Raw genomic sequence first — 20,809 nt, 5'->3', positions numbered from 1 at the left:
TACATGGCCACACCATCACCTTTCCCACAAACTATTTAAAACCTTGGTGTGCAGCTCGGTCATATAAAAGAGTGGGCATGTTTGCAAACATGAAGAATAACAAGGAAACCGCTAGTGCAAAACAAAACACATCAAAACCTGTTCGATATTTGTTGCAAACAGATATTAGAAACAGTCCAATACGAGTCAGTTTACATTTTTTAAAAAGCTGCTGTAGCACAGAACTGTGTAAATATGCAGAAATATTCTAGCTTTTCTGTATGCAAGAAGTGCAATAAATGAACTTATTCTCTCCGCTTGTCATTGCAATCTATTAATATAGAGTAAAAGAAAAAAAAACATTCCATTTGTTGCTTCAAAAAGCTGCTTTCATTATACTCTGTGACCTCACAGACCTTTCACCTCGGCTACTTGCTCTGGTAGCAGGCATTATGATATCAGAACTCGAGTTCTGAGTTGCAGATTATAAAGAAATTAGTGACCGCCGTTTATACAGGAATTACAATGCACTTGCTACCCCAATGAGGCATTGAAGTGTGTGATTGTGCAATATCAGTAATGCACGAACCATCTACAGTGTACCCCAGATTGAATCCATTGGGGCAAAAGCACAGAGCATTAGAGAGAAAAGCAACACTGGGGCAGGATGGTGCAGATTTCCTTGCTGTGTCAGGATTCTCATCACTTCCACATCAAATATCAGGAGAAATACTTTGTCTTAATACACCACACTGAACTGTATGAAGCAGCAGCAGCTTATAGGCAAACACTAAAGTAGCTGCAGAAATATGCTGATGCCAGCTGGGCTAGTATGCCATCTGGGCAACACTTTGAATTTAGTGCAAATATTGGAACATATAATGAAGTAGCCACAAGTACAGCCTACTGCAATATTCTAAGTGATTACACAACAGGGGTAGCTAAGATTCCTCTTTTGCTTATGGGAGTAAATAATAATTTCATCACTGGAACTTTAAAGCAGTGCACTGCTTTTAACGGGAAATGTAGCAGCATTTCATCCAAACAATCTGCTATAAAGTTGAACTCATCTTCCTGTTATGTAGCAAATTTATACCTCAAAACTGCCTCTGGCGTGGAACTGTAACACTCAAATTGTCAGGAGTGCTTACAGGCAGACCTGTATGTTTGAATAGTTGTGTGGCTGTTTTATGTTAGTGTGTCACCAAATGGGAAGTGTAGGGTGGCGAGATTGAGGCCTAGACACATGTAATATATGGCAGCATGTTTAACACCTAGGTTGAGAAGGACTCTCCTCACTAGTGATTCTGTTTGGGGGGGAAATGATTGGTAGCACTATCATTTGGTTGAGGTGGAAAGGGGAAACCACTTTGGGGGAGGGGAACTTTAGGTTCATTCTGAGAACGACTGTGTACTTTTAGGCTTGAATAAAAGGTTCCAGGAGTGTTACGGCCTGCAAATCATGGATGCATCCGAAACAGGTTATGGTTACCAGGAAAATTACTTTACAGGAGAGTAATTGCATGAATGCTTGGGCTCAAATGGTTGACTCATGAGTATGGTAAGGACCACGTTGATTTTCCATACCGGTCCAAGATTGACTCGGGGAGGGATGACCCTCTTGAGGCTTTCAATGAAGGCCTTGATAAATGGGATGTCAAAGAGGTAGGATTGTTCCCTGTTTTGCACGTCGAAGAGGAATGAATGTTCCCTGTATTGCAAGTATGTGGTTATAACTGTTAAATGCAGTCATTTGCAAGTGTAGGCAAGGACTGACTTTTGCAGATGAAGAAGGTGACACATGCTGTCCTGGACACTGGGTTTAGGGTCCAGGTGGTTGACAAAGCAATAATGGATGACCCTCTTCCATTTTGCAGTGCATAAGAACCACATGGTAGGTCTACAAGATAACAGAAGATGTTCATGCATTCCTGCAGGAGGCATAGGTAGCCAAACTAAGAACTCATGTGCCAAATCGCTTGATTGAACTGCCCAGGGTCTGCGTGTCTGATCTGGCCTTGATATTATGTGAGAAGGTCTGGCCTGTTGATGAGTTTCTTGTGGGGCTAATGGACTTCTTAAGGAGTGTTGATTACTATGGCAGTCTGGCCCATATGGGGGAGATCAGTAGAAGTGTCAGAGATGTTTACTGCATCTTCCAAACCACGTTCGCAAGGAGTGGGAGAGGCAGAAAACATATGCAAAGATTCCTGACTAGTTCATCCACAGATCACTGCCCATGGACTAGAGGTGTGAAAACCTGGAGGTGAAGCTTGGGCATTTTGTATTTTCAAAAGTGGAAAATACGTCTACTTGTGGAGGAGTTTCAGCACATGAGGTACAGGCGTGGGGCTTTATGGGTGGAGTTCCCACTTGTGGACTTCTTGCTGTATCCTGCTAAGCAGGTCTGCCAAGTCTTTGTCCAGTCCGATAGCTACTCGCCAGAAGATGTATGTAGTGGTGGAAAGCCCAAAGCCAAAATCACTTCACCTATGCTTACAGTTGAAGAGTATGTACCACCTTGCTTTTGCAGGTAAAACATGGGGGTCATGTTGTGGGTTTGCACCTAGACACATTGCCCTGATTGTCAGGAAGAAAAGCTTTGAGGTCTAGATGTACGGCTAAAATTTCCAGAAGGCTAATGTGCAAATACCATTAATGAGATGGCCACAAACTTCATTACTGTCATGTCTTCCGGGGAAGAATGTGTCTGTGGTGATGGTCACCTGCGGAACTGTGTCTGCAAAGGTCCTGCAACGCAACAGTTAGCTGCTGTTCCATCACTGCAGACAGCGATGGGTGCTGGCCCTTATCAACACTAGGGGCCTCATGTAGGAAGCCAAATACCGGTCGGTAACGGCCGATTTTCGGTAATAATACCGTTACCGACCGGTATTTTGGCCATTGGTATGTAGGGGGACATATTTTGCTTTCGGAATTTACCGAATCGGTAAAATTACCGATTCGGTAATAATACCGAATCGGTAATGTTACCGAATCGGTAACTTTTCCGAATCGGTAATTTTACCGATTCGGTAAATTCCGAAAGCAAAATCGAGATGTAGGGGGAGTGTGTGTGTGTGTTTATGAGTCGGTATTTACCACCAACTTATAGTTGGTGGTAAATAATGAATGTATGTGTAAATGCATTTCTACGCACGTAGCAGTGTGCAATGTGGCATACATACATGCCCTTAGGGCATGTATGTGTGCCACATGTGCACACATGGCCGAAACAGGGGTGCAACAGGGTGTCAATGTGACACCCTGCCACCCTTGTATGTGTTCCCCCCATTACCGAATCGGTATTTACCGATTCGGTAATGAGGCATACCTTCCCATCAATGGGAAGGTATGCCTCATTACCGAATCGGTAAATACCGATTCGGTAATCACCGACTGGTAACGAATCGGTAAAAATTACCGACTCATTACCTACATACGAGTTACCACTTCTTAAATACCGAGTCGGTACGGCTCGGTATTTAAGAAGTGGTAACTGGTACGCTACCTACATGAGGCCCTAGATCTTCCCAGTGGCCCTCTACTTGGGACCATTGTGCTGAGAGGCACTCTTGGAGTGGAGGAATATGGAGCCTTGTGTGAGAGACTATGGCCATACATAAGGCCATCTGATCTAGGAGGTTCATTACCTTTCAAACTGTGTGAGGACGGAGTGGCTGAAAAAGAGTAAACAGCTGCTGTAACACCATCACCCTTTGGACCTCAAGTGGCTAGAGGGGGAACTTAGTGATGTTGATTATAAACTCCAATCTGTGGAGCCAGAAAACGAGCAGCTTGGGTATGGGATAGGAAGTCTTGTCTGCTTGAACTCCTGAGCCATTCACTGAAGCAGAGGAATACGTGAGTTCCCCTGCTTGTGCGTTTGGAGGCTACCATTGCTAAACATTTGGTGAAGACCCTTGGGACTGTGATGACTCTGAAGGGAAATGCTTTGAACTGGTACTGCTGACCACTTACCATGAAGTGTAGCTAGTACTGATGGGCTAGATGGATGGAAATGTGAAAGCAGGCGTCCTTCAAGTGTAATGTGGCCATGGAGGGGGATGACATCCTGTGGGGCTGTTCCTAGAGGCAGCAGCTGTGCTCGATAATGGATAGAACCCACCATTCTATGGTGATTTCCTCCCAGCAGGGAAGAAATCCCTCGTGCCTCCCCCCGACAGGTGCAGTGTGATCAGGGGGGATGCGGAGCAAATCAGTGTTTGGCGGTAGAGGATCCCTTGGAGGGAGTGCCTATGCCTCGACCCTTGGAGCTGTCAAGCCGGAAGTGCCCCATGCGTGTCCCCTACCTGCCTCTTAGAGGAATGCCTGCTGCTGCTGTTGATATGACTGCATTAGGTTGGGGGCAGTGATCATGGAGCCACCCCTCTCCTGCTACCTCCAGAATGAGCCACTCGCTGATGGAACTTGGAAGGCACCCATGTCCTTAGCCATTTCAGTGTCCTCCTTTATATCTTTTCCAACATCTTATTCACATCTGGCCCGCACAGGTGATCTCTGTGGAAGGACAGGTTGATGAGATGTTGCTGGACCTCTAGCTTGAACCTAGAGACATGCAGTAAAGAGTGGTAGTGAATGATTACAGAGGTGTTCAATGTTACAGTAGCTGTATCAGTGCAGTCAAATGCATAACAAATGGTAGCGCTGGATATGGCTTTCCCCTCCTCTACAACTTTTTCTCCCTTCTTTGGGTATTGGTGAGGGAGATGTTTGGAGCAAGGCCTCCATCTCTTTCCATTGGACCCTATCACAATGAGACTGGAAGCCTACAGAATTGATAATGTGGCAGTGTGTGGCAGTACAGACTTCTACCCTTTTGCCGTTTTCATCAATGTGCTTCCTCTCTTTATCAGGAGAGGGCACGCCGCCTCTGGCTTCTGAGCGGTGGAAACCACCAGGGACTCTAGGGGGTCATCACCTCTGATTTAAAGAGGATCAGTGCAGCCGGACTAAACTTCTCAATGCTGGGAATCATCACCCAGGATTTCACAGGCTCCCTGAAAATCTCTGGGATAGATTTTACATACCCTTCAACATTGGGAGAAACTGGAGGCAATGCTAGGCTCTGGAGAGTGTCTCCACCGGGAATTCATCATTATCCAGGGTGACGTGCATGTCTATCGTGTGGTAGGCAGTTGCACGCTCGATAGCACCATTTTATATGGTGGTATTGTCAGGTGCGTGAAGCACTAACAGGGACAAGTTCATGTTCCCCAGGGGCTCCACGTCAGAGTCCTGCCATGGATCATCTGTAGGGAGTGGGTAGATAGGCGTTCCAAACTCCTCTGCTGGGGAGTAAGGACAACCCGAATCTGATTAGCATTCCAGCATCTCCTGAGCTGAAGTTGCAAGAGGTGAAGGAGGAGGAGGTGGAGGTTATGGTGATGGCAGATGAGGGTGATGGAGAAGGGGGGGCCTTTGGGTCCTTGGGAGGCCCTAGATGTAGTGGAGTGTCCACTTGTGGAGTGTCCCTGAAGGCAAGTCTATGCTTTTTAGAAATAGCCTTTCCAGTAGCAGATATTTTTTCTGTGCGAGGGTGACTGATGATGCGCCAATCCCTTTCATCAAGTTCCCGCTGGAACTTCTTGAGGAAGGGCCTCTACTTGGAGTCGGCCGTAGACGGTTTTGCAGCTTATGCTGGTTTCAGCTTCGACGGGGCCAACATGTGCTTCTGGGCTCAAAGGCCAAAGTGGGCATGGCTCGGCTGGATTCCCTCTTGGATCAGACACCTTACCTCAGTGCCAACTGGAGCCCAGGGATGGCAGCAGGGCACCTGGAAGAGTCAGTGGGTTACACACGGGGTTTGACAAATGAACCCTAATGGGGCAGTACTCAGTCTCAACGTGTGGCCTCTAATGTGTTTTAGAAGTCTAATTAAAAGCCTGTGTGTTGACCATACTCATGTTTCTGGGCATGGACTTGGTAAAAGGTCCAGGGTCAACCAAGGTAGATGGGGCATCTTCGAATGGATCTTCCTTCTCCAGGACTTCCTCCTTTTCTGGATCGAAGAGTCATATCCGATGATCTTGGGGCAGGGTTGATGGCCGAGATGTCGAACAGTTCACTGTAATCCTTTTCTTTGGTCCTGAGGGGATTTGTTTCGCCCAACATCTTCATTGATGGGATGAACATCTTGTTGAGGGTCCAGCACCTGTCTCTTTGCTCCTGAAAGCAGAGCAGGAGAACAGCTGGTGTTGTTGTGCTCTGAGAAGAGGAACAGGTTACAGACGGCGTGGAGGTAGGCCCATGGATACTTTGAGTGGGACTAAGGGCATCTCTTGCAGGGTTTCCATTCCATCATCCTCTGCACTTCTTCATTCTGCTTTGGCAATGAGGATGATGTGGGGCACTGAAGGGTAGGGGTGCTGAAAGGCCCAGGAAGCCTGGTCTCTCATGATTATGTCTGGAGTAGTCAAGCAGCGAAGAGTATCCAAAATTGAAAGAGGCTCAGAGCAGAACTCTTCTCTGCAATGGAAAGGGAACTAACAGGCCCTGGTGCCACAACATTCAGCGGTGAATAAGTCAAGACCAGGAGCAACATTGATACACATTCAAGCATAATGGTGGAGGACAACAATATAGCAATAGACTCTGTGCTCATGCGCGTTGACCATAAGAGGAGTTACCAAGAACTTGTGATTTGAAAGGCTTTTTCAAAGAAAAACAAATTCCAACAGTCCGAACCCAACACTACATAGCAGGAGTATGCACAGCATGCCACACATGCTATGAATAAATGATTGCTCTACGGAAAGTCAAATATATTAATAGATGCCTTTGTGAGTGACACGGGTACCTCTTTAGCTATACGGTGTGGGAGAGCATGTGTGTGTGTGTGTGTGTTCACATGTCCATGTGTGTGTGTGTGTGTGTGTGTGTTTGTGTGCATGTGTGGAGCTTCAGAAGAGATGGAAGGAAATTGCACAATCTTGATTGGGAGAACCTCATCAGATCATCTTCATCTTTTCATACATGTTAACTATTTCCACAATTAAAAATAACCAACACTAGGCAAATAAATATTTGCCTGTTTTGGCCTAAAATGTCTGCATCTGAACTTATATCTTCTAGATTAGCATTTGACAACTTCATCTCAATTTTGTCTCAATGACTGGCTGATTAACATCAGCAGAACATAACACATACGCGATTCGTGTGTCACATATCAGAAATTAGTTAAGAACATTTCCAAAGATGTTCAGGCATATCAATAAAGAACTAAATCCTACGGATTCCAAAGAGGCAGCTTCTGTGGCAAAATGTGTTTTTCTTTCCCTCATTGAGACATGATAAGTGTGCGTGGAATGCACAGATGTGTGTCCTGTAGCTTGCGTATCCATATTACTCATGCTCTACCTCACTCATGAGGCCAAATAGTTTGGGATTGCGGTGTTTCCCTTCAGATGGAACATGACATGCCAGTTTAGGTCGGACTGTTCTTATTGGAGCAGCGCCTGAGCGGATTTGCACATGGTTGGTCCATCTCTGTAGAAGCACGGGCAGCAGAAACCGACGGATTGGAATATGACCTCGAGTTATTAGCAGTGGGTAAGATTAATTCAAGCAATTCACTTCATTGGTTTTCTTATTTTATAAAGCAACATTCATTATCAATTTGATGTCATTATGGAAATATGCCACAATTTTTTACATTTTAAAATGCAAAAGGCCAGATTCATTTACACATAGGTAACTAGACAATAACATAATTGTTTTTAAAAAAAAGTAACATTCAGCAGCAGCACCCAGAGCTCTTACCTTCTGAGCAGAGGCTGCTCTCTTCTCCTGCTTCGCTTTCATTTCTGCTAGGAGCCCACTCCCCATCACCTGGATTCCATATCTGCGTCCTCCTTGTGGGCTGCCTTTGCTCTCGCTCTTTTCAGCCTTCACCCCATCCTCCAGGTGCTGATTTTCATCCAGGGAATCAGGCGTTTTTAACTCTTCAGAGCATTCTGTGCTGCCACCCCCTCCAACGTTGCTGCCACCACCGCTGGCACTGCTGGTGGTAGTGCTGCCACCCCCGCCAACTCTGCTGCTGCCACTGCCACCGGTGCTGGTGCCAGCAGGACCAGCACTGCCACTACCAGCACCACCCACACTGATGCCCAGGCCGCCGATCTTACTGGCGCCACTAGTGCTGCTCGACACGGGACTGTCGCCATTTTGTTCCGGGATTTTCATCTCCTTCTTGCCCGTGTCTTGAGCGGGACTCCTAACAGATGCCCGGGACGACGCGTGCTCGTCGGTCACAGTCACGGCCTGTGAGCGCTCAGATTTAGTTCTAGATTTGATTAAATTGAGGAAGCCGCTTTTCCTGGAGTCCCGTTTTTTCTTGTCCTCGCCTTCACCAGCGTCATGGGAGTCGGACGTTTTCAGTGATGGTCGCCTAGCATAAATGAAGAAAAGGGTTAAGATTGGCAGCACATGCATTTATTATTTATTATTAATTTATTTATCCACAAAAGAGATGTTCAGTTACTTAAAACAGGCGTCTTAAGGACCGATATGGTATTTGGTATTTGAGCCTTTTCGCTCCAAAGGGGTACATGTCGTTTTACATTCAGGGCCACAAGTAAACCATTTATGGAAAGTTTGCCTTTTTCAGGTAACACAACATTATGAAAAATATGATCACAAACGTTATAGAGAACATTTTAAATCATCATAGGGTACCGCTCTGTAGTTTTTTGGATGTGCTGAGGACTAGAATAGAGGGGATCATTGTGTGAAACCTTCACTTTAACCACCGGGGAAGTACCTACCCCTCAGTCCTCAGCTGTTGCCGTGCAGTGACCCATACTGGCCGGGTAAGAATCGATATCACGTACCTACACGTGAAGAACTAACTCAAGGAGAAGGAAACACCTGGACTACATTGATTCACCAAAACACATGGACAAAACCACTGACAGCCATTACATTGATGAATCTATTATATCAATATGATCACTAAAGTTTCTTGCTATGGCAGTAACAAGACTCGCCTAAATTCCAAGTACAAAAGTCAGTATAATTAAGTGCACGTTCAGATGCATGGCAGGTCAAAATAATGGCCATGTGGACGTTTAATGGTTGTTGATGTGGTGATATAGTTACAAGTGAAATGGTACAACACAGCACCACGAAGGCAGATACCATTATACCCTAAATCTGTGACCCACAGTAACAAGGCCTAGCAATCATCACAATAACGCTTTTCCACAGGGTCGGTACGAGGGATGAGCACCTACAATATTAGGAACAAATAAGTTCCATGTGATTAACGTTGAGAGATTAATCTCAAGCTAAGTCGTTTTTGGTCCTTATTTTTAGGCTGGGTTTTGACAGCCCGCTCTCGAAGAGATTTACTCTCTCTAACATACTTAGAACGGTCCATCTCTTTACACAATTAGCTTTTCTTGACAAGCCTCTTTCTGCCATCGGCCTGAGACATTGTCAACTACTTCTTGGCTTAGCTCTAGGGAGAATCTCTCTCTCACCTAATGCTATGGGCTGTTGTGGCCTTTTTTTCCTGTACTGTAGGAGGGACTATGTTACAAATAGAGGCCTCTTTGTTAGACACCTCAATGTTCATTCCTCCCCCTTCAACTTGTCCTACTAGTGCCTGCTACTGCTGGCCCCATCCCATCACTTCCTCTTTCCGATATGTCTTACTCCTCATTCCTCCACACAGTCACTCTCTTGTTACCCCTTCCCCTCCAATCCTCTTTCCATCGTGTGCCCCTTGATCCACGACCCACACCCTCCTCCCGTTCCTACCTCCCTCCCACCCTCCTTTGTGTCTTGCTTTTTCTCCTGCCTGAAACCTCTCTCATTCCTCTCTCAAACCCTGCCCCCCACGCCCTCCCTCTTTCCCCTGCGTGTCAATCCTTGTGAACTCATTAGTTCTGCCAGGTCTGGGCTTTTTTCCCCCTTTTCTTTTTGCCTAGAAAAACGGTCAATATCGAAGGCTCACTTGTCTTCAATATAGCTCTCCTTTTGTTTTATATTACACAAATATCAGATGGTAAGGACTAAAACCTTACTCTAACGTAGTCTCATTTGTCAACTGACTTTTATTAGACATGGGAAAAAAACACAGGCCTGGAATGAAGTCAAGGATGTTTCAATAGAGACCGATTTTCAATTTGTTAAATTTGGCTCGCTTTTTCGTACTTATGATGGGTAAGCACATTAAGGCAATCCTATTTCCTTTGCCAAAGCTTGTTTTATCTGTGCTTTTTTGCAATATTACTAGATGAATTAAATTATCTTCACCAATGTTAATTTATTTGCAGCCCGTAGATGGCAGTGTTGAGTAATTCGGAAAGAACTTTTTTCATTCTTTAACTTTACACACTAGCAATGTTTTTTATACTAATATATAACACCATTTAACTTACCAACTTAACGGGCAGAGGCCACCCTAACCCCACTCCCTTTTTAGGTCTCGCAGACCTGCGTTGCAGCGCGCATGCGCTGCTCGCTCTGTGAGGCTTATTGTAATCGAGTTGATTTCAGAAGTGGAGTTGAAGCCCCACCCATCACTTTGACTGGCAGGCGTCATCGTTTATGCTAAACGCTGGCTTCCGATTGAAAATGAGGCTTCTTTGTTACCGCCCTGTCTCCTTTTGGGCAGCCCATCCGGACTGGATCTTTCACTTGCGGAGTTACACTGTCTCCTTTATTAGTCGTTAAGCACTTTTTTGTGCACATTCTGCTTTAGCAAGGCCGCTCACGCTTCACAGGTCGCCATGTACTGCGCTATAGCACAGTGCTTGTGTGTTTTTTTATTGTCTAATGCGTCTTTTATTCACTTTATTTTTTACTTTGGCGGCACACACGCTTTACCTTCAGCCGTGTTAAGCTAAACGGCAGGTGCAGCGACTGTAGCAAAAGTAAAGAAATTGATTTTTTTCGATTTGTTCATTTTTGCTACAATCGCGGCACCCGCGCTTTACTTTAACATGGTAACTAAAGTAAAGCGCGGGTGCAGTTATTTTTGAAAAAGTAAAGAAATCGATTTTATTTCTATTTCTTTACTTTTGCAGCAATCGCGGCACCTGCGCATTACCTTTAACCATGTTAAAATAAAATGCGGGTGCCGCGATTGTATTAAAAGTAAACAAATAGAAAAAAAAAGTGTGGCCCGACATTTTTTTTCTATTTGTTTACTCTTGTTCTTCAAAGGAAGAGAGGCGTTCAGCAGTGCTAAGACCGAGACCTGGAGGGGGTTGGCTCGAGCGAAAAATGGGTCTCAACAGTCCAGGAGTGCAGTGGATTAAAGTACACACGTGTCTGGAGGTTATCAGCCTGTGAAAAAAACTGTAATTGTGCCCATGAATCCCCCACTCAGCATCCAGCGTCCAACGCTATCCATGTAATAGATCTGTAGAAAGCATTCATGCATTGCCGCTTTCAGGCACAAAATGAAGTCTGACCTCATTTCTTAAAAGTAAAGCGCGAGTGCCGCTATTGTTGAAATAGTAAAGAAATAGGGTTTTTTTCTATTTCTTTACTTTTGCAGCAAACTGGGCACCCGCGCTTTACCTTTAACCATGTTAAAATAAAGTGCAGGTGCCGCGATTGTACCAAAAGTAAACAAATAGAAAAAAAAAAGAGTGGCCCGCCATTTTTTTAAATTTGTTAACTCTTGTTCTTCAAAGGAAGAGAGGCGTTCAGCAGTGCTAAGAGACACTTGATCTGATATTACTTCCTCTGAGACCTGGAGGGGGTTGGCTCGAGCAAAGAATGGGTCTTGACAGTCGAGGAGTGCAGCAGATTAAAGTACACACGTGTCTGGAGGTTATCAGCCTGTGAAAAAAACTATTATTGCGTCCATGAATCCCACGCTCAGCATCCAGCGCGCAATGCTATCGCTGTAATAGATATGTAGAAAGCATTCATACATTGCCACTTTAAGGCGCAAAATGAAGTGTGACCTCATTTTTGAAAGTTGCCCTGTTTTTTAGCAGGTTTATGCAGTGCAAACTCGACACAATTTTATTACAGCGCTTTAAGAGAGTACCAGTTAAATTATATAAGGTCATATTTTTTTATGCACCGATAGTGATCTGCCTACACTCATAGGATATAGAGCCGGCGAGTTCCAGAGTAGGCAGTTGTAGCCGCAATGCCACAACCTCTCTCCTACACATCTCTTTACATATACTCCTGTCTCAATCCTCTCTCGAACACAACCCTTTACATATACTCCTGTCTCAATCCTCTCCTACCTACACATCCCTTTACATATGCTCCCCGTATCAATCCTCTCTCCTACACATCCCTTTACATATACTCCCCATCTCAATCCTCTCTTGAACACATCACTTTACATATACTCCCCATCTCAATCCTCTCTCCTACACATCCCTTTACATATACTCCCCGTCTCAATCCTCTCTCGAACACTACCCTGTACATATACTCCCTTTCTCAATCATGCCTCCTACACATCCCTTTACATATACTCCCCTTCTCAATCCAGTTTCCTACACAACCCCTTTACGTACACTCCCCTTCTCAATCTTGTCTCTTACACATCCCTTTACATATACTCCCCTTCTCAATCCTGTCTCCTACACATCCCTTTACATATACTCCCCTTCTCAATCCTCTCCTACACATCCCATTACATATACTACCCATCTCAATCCACTCTCCTACAGATCCCTTTACATTTACTCCTGTCTCAATCCTCTCCTACACATCCCTTTACATATACTCCCCATCTCAATCCTTTCTCTTACACATCCCTTTACATATACTCCCGTCTTAATCTCTCTCGAACACTACCCTTTACATATAGTCCTGTCTCAATCCTCTCTCCTACCTACACATCCCTTTACATATGCCCCCATCTCAATCCACTCTCCTACAGATCCCTTTACATATACTGCCCGTCTCAATCCTCTCCTACACATCCCTTTACATATACTCCCATCTCAATCAGAGATACAGGCTATAAAACAACATCAAATTTCACATACAAATAACTTCATAGAATACAAAAACGCTTGAATGTCTGGAATTATTTTTTCGCTGCTATAAACTGCCATAAATATTAATCTTTTGTAGTATCAGTCAGTCATGTTATTTATATTGTGGCTAAAACAAAACAAGCATTTGCAAGGCAACAGGTCTCGCATTTACGCAAGTTTAAGATATTGGCATTATAAATGACAACGCCTTTTATTTATGTTTTAAAAACCAAAACATAAATAAAATGCATTGTCATTTCCAATGCCAATAGCTCAAACTCACATAAATATGAGACCTATTGCATTGCAAATGCTTGTTTTAATTAGTCCTTACACACGTTTTCCCTTAGTATCACACCGATTTATGTATTGTGTCTTTTGAATCAATTGATTTCCCTCCATGTTAGTTCTACTCAAATATTTATTGCATTTCGATGTAATTACTTCGAGATACTTGCATCCCGAACTAATTTTAAAAGAATAACACGTCCCTAGCCAAATAAAACCAACAAAATAAAGATGCTGGTGGAATTAGTTCTAGTGCATTATGAATGATCAAATAAATATATGGCTAACTATATTTTGTGTCCTAATCAAATGTTGAAATTAGCTACAGCGCCCGATCCGGTCTTATGCCTCGAAATGCCCGCATCTCACATTTTCAAGTAAAATCAACAGATTATGTGACGGTGTTTAAATATGTACACGAGAAAAAATGTCTTAGTCAAAGATGTGCAAAATCATTTATTTCTGTTTCGCACATTACATTCTATGTATTTCCTCAGGAACAAAGTATTCGCTCTAAGGAAAAGGACAGTTAAATTTGCAGCAGACATTACTAAACAAGCATTAGAAATACAACAGATCTCGCATTTACTTGAGTTAGAGCTATTGACGTTGTAACCACAATGTATTTTATCCATGTGTCATGGAGTGTATGTATGTGGTATGTATGTGGTGTGTAGTGGAATTATGTGGGTTGGATTGTGATTGTTAGTTGTGGGATTGGGTGGTGTGGAATAGTGTGGTGTGGAGTGGATTTGTGTAGTAGAATTATGTGGCATGTTGTGAAGTGAAATTATGTGGATAGTACTTATGTGGTATTGAGAATGTATGTAGGCAAAAATGACAATGTCTTTTATCCATGTGTTATGGAGTGTATGTGTGTGATATGTATGTGGTGTGTAGTGGAATTACGTGGGTTGGATTGTGATTGTTAGTTGTGGAATTGTATGGATGGAATAGTGTGGTGTGGAGTGGATTTGTGCAGTAGAATTATGTGGCATGGTGTGAAGTGGAATTATGTGGATAGTATTTATGTGGTATTGAGAATCTATGTAAGCGATCATTTCTCAGACCTGGGTCATTGGTTTTCTTTGATTTAAAGTGAACTAGGCGTGTCACTGAAGTCTGATACTAACGTTTGTTCTACACAGAACAGAAAAATATGACAATTAACAGAAAAAAAAACAACATGCTTATAACAGCTCCCACTACACTGCTGTACCCGTTTGCCTGCACAGTGGGACTTTAATTATAAGGCATTTTAAGGATATCGAAGTGCATTTCTGGATAATAAATGCTAGAATGCAAAGTTAACAAAAATGACAGCAAGAAAGAAATATCAAGTGGACTGATAAGTAATATGCAAATTCATCTTTGTTTAGCAAGCTAACCATTCCCTGGTGATATCTATTGTGACCTGCATGTGAAAATGGCATATGCTGGCTCCGACAACTCAGCCTTTCATCTTTCTGAGGTCAGAAATAGAATACCATTAACACATTACGCTCAGCATATATTACGGTCAGCATATTTATATATGTAGTTTGTGCAATGCTGATTTTCAAATGCATATGCGATAAACACCAGAACAAGAACGAAATGGGTTAAATCTGGGCATGCAGTACACTAATGGGACCAGTCGTTTTTCTATGTAGAGAAGTGCTTGAAATGGAAAAACGGAAGTGCTGGCCCCTTATACCAGAGTACTTTCTTGATTCTGTTAAGTGCTGGTACTCTCCAATTAAAAGCATTGCACGTCTGCTGAGAAGTGCAGGTATGCTCCATCGCAAAATAAAGAGGTGCAGGTGCTCAGTACCTGCCCATTTAAAGCACTGATATACAGTGATTGTATGCAACACGCAATTTATGATGCAGTAGATACTGAACTTTCACCTATAATAACAAACGTATGAATGTAGTGTTATATGGATAAAAGGTGTCGAGCAGCAGGTTTTATTTTCACTAGCATTGCAATACCTCCATTTCAATTAATAGTAGCTTACTGCAGGGCTTTATCTCCTTGTGGCCCAGCTGTGGTTTAAAAAACGTATTTAATATCAAATACATTCAGACATGAATCAAAACGATCGGGAGATCTGGGGCAAGGTAGATTACTGGGACAGTTCTGCCCTGAGGAAATCCCAACTAAACTTAAAAAGTTCTAATCGACCTAGACAGCAAACTAAAACCCTAGCTCTATGGTTATAGAATTACGCGTGTCACCAACTCGGGAGCCAAAAATCTGAATTAACTAAAACATTCTCAGGGATATAATTAGAAACACGAACCCGGCACAGCCACTCAGGCAGAAAGTGAAGTCATACCCCATAGAGCACGAGGTGTGCACCAAGACTTGAAACAGATGAAGTGACGCAACTATATGGGTTGGTTGCAGGAACAAAGGACCTGGACCCCACTGCATACATTATGGAGAAAACACTGAAAATACGCTACCCTCACACAGCCTTGGCCAAGGTCACAATAGTGCAGCCACCCTTGGAAACTCAACTAAAGGGAGATCCTAAACGTCCAATTCAACACCACTTTTATCTTTTGGACATGGTGGGTCAAAGGCCAACTTCATGGATGACACTTCAAAGGTTACCTACCCCAGCATATGTGTCTGTAAGAACAAACACTAAGGAGCCAAGTAATTGGTCAACATGATCTATATCAACAAGTAGTGCGCATACGTTATAATGCGAGTTACTTGTGATGGAGGCAGATTGGAGTCTAGCCCACAAGAGCATGGCCGTGGGCGTACTGGTATAGTCTAAAATATGCTGCAAAAATACTGATATTTTGCACTCACCGAGATGCTTGCTGCAGCGAATATACTACACCCGTGAAAAAGACAGCAGTAATATTTTGGACATAAAATAAGTTACTTTCATACAATTATTTGGAATTGCTGTGTACTTAAATGACCATGATACTACTAACCTTGTGTACGTTTCCACAACCCTGTATGGCTAGCCATCCGGAACATTAAGTTTGGCGGGTTTGTGACTAGTGCCTCTTTAAAAAGCATGCCATTGTCCCCATGCGCATCCAACAGGTAAATAGGGTTCGAGGGAGAAAGCTTGCTCAGAGCCACATGCACATGCACTCCAAACTGAGCCTCGCGCTTCATTGTTGTTCTGGAGTCCGCATGGAGGGGGGCTGTGAGGCAGTGCTGGCCCAGAGGAGATCGTGTGTGTTTTAAGCACTCCTCCTCAAGCTGTGGCGAGGGACCAGTCCCACCCCCTTGTATACGTCGAACAAAAGCAAGGCGCATGTAAGCTGTTCTTAAAGTGTGCTGCGTTGCAAAAAGAATAAAGTAATATTTTTTCGGTAAATTAACAAGTTTCATGAGCGGTGCAAGTCGGGCGAGCAGCGCATTTTAAAAAGAAGACGCGTGGCCGCCATTGTGAGCCGCGATTTTAAAAAAGAAGACACGAGGTAGGGATTACCGTGTGCCACGCTGTGAAAAAAACGTCCCAATGTTTCAAAAAGGGAGTTGGGTGAGCCACACACAATAAAAGAAAACTTGCACGGCTGCCACTGTTAAAATGCAAGCACGGCCTGTTGCATTGCAAAAAAAAAAAAACACTAATTTGCTGGAGAGGGTGTCCTGCCTGCAACAGCAGGTCAGAGAAAGTCTTTTAAGAAAATAGTGTTCACTGATTGAAACTTAAATATACAACATAATAACACATGTAAGAAGGGCACTCCTCGTGAAAGGTTACAAAATGAGAAAAGGCAGTACTAAGTAGAGACTACTAAGCTTATTGACCAATGAAAAGCCACCATTTGAAAAGGACAGTAACAGGAGCCAATTAAAAAGATGGGCAGAAAGTGGGTGGAGCTTCATGCCCATATCCTGATTACAGCATGTCTTGAAGAGGCAGCGCAAGCGCTGCCTAGGCGAGACCTAAAAAGAACTGGGTAAAAACAATTATTCTGAAAACAAACAAGACTTACTTTAAATCCAGTTTTGTCACTTTCTTGGTGAAAAATTCATCCACTCCTTCGTCAACTCTCCCCATTAGTCCATTCTGTTCTCCTTCTGTTGCAGCTTCGGCACCTACTTGCTGAAAAGAAAAAAAAGGATTTTGTGCCCACATTTATGGTTAGTTCTTGGCTGATAGACCGAAAGACAAGAACAGAACACATTGGTTTTCATCAAATCATTCAACTATTTTACAAAAAGTAAAGGTTTGGTATGTAATACGATACAAGCTATGAAAGTGCTCCGTAGGATCAATTCCCGCATCGCCCACTTTCCCATGTGTACCCCATGATAGGTTTTAGGCAAGGCTCCATCTTTTAAAATACCCAGTGACAGCATTGGGAGTAGAGACCTTGCCAGGCAGATTCATTTCTTCCTGTTCTCAAGAGCTTGAAAATGAGGAGCTGCAATTGCTTTGATCAACTCTATGGGTTGTTGGCGGATGTTTGTGCCTGCTCCAAGTTAGGATATTCTTACTCTACTCCTTTAAGGAAACATATTTTAAAGTGACCTACTGCTGTTCTAGCCATATTTGTGTGGTAAAAAAAGAAAATGAAGAGGTTCATTACCCCCCTGACTACCCCCCGCCCCCCAAGGTTTGGAAAAGGACGATGAATCATGCACTTAAGTCGTGGAGACGGGTACACACAAAGACAGTGTGTGTCCTTTTACAGTAAAAGTGCTATTCAGAGTGCAGCCACAAACTCGTGCCTGCATGGTAAACAGCCCACTAGTGAAAAGCGGACCGGCTGTTTGAATACACTGCAGGTGGTGATCCGGCCTCAATTTCAAAGGGGGGTACATTCTTGCCTGCAATTAGGTGCAATAAAAGACAGCAACCCCCCTGCAGCCCTTCCTCACATGGCACACCACCTGCCTGTCTCATTTCCCCTGTTCCTGTGTCTGTAATGTTGCAGATAGGCAAAAGATTCTCTCATTTTAATGGGACTGCATCTTCATGCAAATGAGGGCACACCCTCTTAGGATCACACTGGTGCAAATTTAGCTCTGGCATAAACCAAATTACAGAAGGTGGAATTGTAAGAAATTGGGTTATTGTGCTATGGGGAGGTGGAAGCCCCAATCTGGCAACAACCACATTCCTTGTCAGCGTGAACCACAAAAGTCACTAAATTGACCTGTGCTTAAACCTCTGGTAGCTTGGCACAAAAGTAGTTGGGCTTAATTTAAAGACAATGTGTAAAGTGTTTATGCAGCCCTCAAACAGTAATAAACTGAAAAAAACGAAACGAAAAAAAATCTCAAAGCAATTTAGAAAAATGAAGTAAAGTTTGATAAATAAAATGACACCACAATGAAAAATCAAATCAGTTAAACCGGAGTTTTGAATTTAACATTTTTAGGTTAATCTGGTGCCTAAAACATCAAAGTGCCAACTGCGGATTTCCGGCCTGGCATGATAGAGCACGGGGCAGATACAAAGGGTGGATTGGCTTAAGCTTCTGAGTTAGAAAAAGTTATGAAGAAAAGTCCAGGAAATGTTGGAGTTCAGCGGGGCAAGGAAGCAGGCTGTGTATGGAAAGGGGTCATCGTCACTGGGGAGCTGCTTGACAATGTCTCAGTGAAGCTGACGATAATGGTGGTAAAATGTTTAGAGCAGGAACATCTAGATTTCCAGGCTTAGGAGTTAGTTGTTGTTGATGGGGAGCCGGTCGCTGTCTAGCCTAATGAAAATGTTTACCTTCTGAATTAGACAACGTTTTGGAAATCGAAAACTTTCAGCGGGACAAAGCGATAGGCTGTAGCTGAAGAGGGCACCACGAGGCTGGATACTGTCACTGAGAGGTCCCACTGAAAGGGACTTGCTGTTGCGGAGAAGAGAGTAGTGGGAGCTGCCGCAAAGCCAGGCTGGCCAGCGATGCACTTTCGGCAGATTGGCTGGAAGGTAGGTCCCGGTGTTCAGCTGGTTCTCCAGGTAATTTTTGGTGAAACATTTTTTAAAATCTAAAGTTTTAGGGTTAGGCAGGAGCAATACCATCAACACCACTTCCAAGGGACCAGGACTTGAGGGGCGCACTATTGGGGGGATTTAGGACTTACTCCAGCAGAGGCCAGTTGCAGGGTTTGAGGCCTCAAGAGCCTGCTATGTCCGTGTAGCTCACGCAGGAGGCCCGTCAACTAGACCTTGTAGTCACTTCTGGTGGTCCTGGGTTCAAGGAGGTGGTCCACTTCTCCTTCAATCAGAATGTTCTTCATGCAGGAAGGCAGTCCTCTAGTAACAGCAGGGCCATCCTCTGGTGGCACGGCAGTTCTTCTAAAGTATCCCAAGGCTTCGTGCCACTTGCGCAGGATACTTGAGGGGCGGGGCATACGGGTGGGGAACACGGAGCATGTGGTGTCAATGTATGCCGACGATGCGTTAATATATCTGAGTCGACCGACCCAATCTCTGCCGATATTGTTAACAGCGCTGGCCAAATTCGCTGACGCCTCCGGACTCTATATTAACAGAGCAAAGTCACAGCTCTACTCGATTGAATCCAAGATTGACTGGGAGGCGGACCAGCGACCAGACCTGGAACTTCCTTGGGCGGAGGACACGATCCGATACTTAGGGATATGGCTTGCTAGGTCCGAGGAAGGGTTCTATCGACGTAATATGGGGAGGATTATCCGGGGGTTACAGGGTAGTATTACCTTTTGGAATACTCTTAACCTTTCCCTGATGGGAAAGATTGCACTCATAAAGATGGTAGTCCTGCCCCGATGTCTCTATACTATGCAAGGGTCGTTTTTCGAAATCCCACACCGGGTTTTTCGGGAACTCGATTCGCTCCTGATCCAACTGTTATGGAACGGGAAGCGATGCAGGGTTAGTTTGGAAGTCCTGAAACGTAGCTGGGGTAGAGGGGGTTTGGAGATCCCGGATCTAGAGCTTTACTACTTTGCATCGCAATTACAACATGCCATAGCCTGGTTGGACGTGGATCCCTCTTGGGAGAGGTCCCTGCTGGCGGGTACGTACGGGGACCGACAGCTCGGGGCATTGTTGTGGCGGGCTGGGGGGCTGGACCTGCCTCTGGTGCAGCTTGGGGCTGCAATTTGGAACCGAGTGGTACGTAAAATTATTCAAGATAGACCTTTTGCCCCGGAGGCGGACCTCTGGCAGATGCCGCCCTTTGCGCAGATTGAACAAGTCATGTCAACGGAGGCGTGGAGGTCAGGGGGCTGCCTGATGTTGGCCGACCTGTACCCAGACGATAAATTTATTACGTATCAGGAGGCAATGACCGCCTTTGAGTTGGGGGCAGGGCAGTTTCTACACTATGCAAAAATAGCAGCAACGGCACGTCAATTGTGGCCAACGTTTCCGGAAGCCCCGGGTTACACCCGGACTCTGGTCACTATGATCGCCATGGGGGGAGGGCGAAACTGTGTTACACATCTCTATAAGGCGTTGAGGGATGATAAAAAGACCGGCCCCCTAAAAATTGAAGAAAAATGGCAGCAGGTGTGCCCGCAGGAGCTTGCACCACGCGACTGGGTGCGAATCCACGAAAGTGTGCGGAAGGTGGCAGTGAGCAATCGCTTTAAGCAAATTCAGTAC

General features: G+C 44.4%; 1 protein-coding gene across 1 annotated transcript in view; it reads right to left on the bottom strand.

Annotated features, from left to right (window-relative positions):
• The window catches only part of CARMIL1 (capping protein regulator and myosin 1 linker 1), a 995,540-nt gene that overhangs the window by 81,083 nt on the left and 893,648 nt on the right, over positions 1-20,809 (bottom strand). The window contains exons 32-33 of the mRNA XM_085607022.1: positions 17,214-17,323; positions 7,762-8,389 (exon numbers count right to left, since the gene is read on the bottom strand). Of these exons, the coding sequence (XP_085463148.1) occupies positions 7,762-8,389; positions 17,214-17,323 (738 nt within the window). The remainder of the gene's footprint in view (positions 1-7,761; positions 8,390-17,213; positions 17,324-20,809) is intronic.

This window comes from Triturus cristatus, chromosome 5_2, assembly GCF_964204655.1.
Source record: "Triturus cristatus chromosome 5_2, aTriCri1.1, whole genome shotgun sequence".
NCBI lineage: Eukaryota > Metazoa > Chordata > Amphibia > Caudata > Salamandridae > Triturus > Triturus cristatus.
Note: the sequence above shows the minus strand (reverse complement) of the source record. Positions and strands in the feature narration are given on the sequence as shown.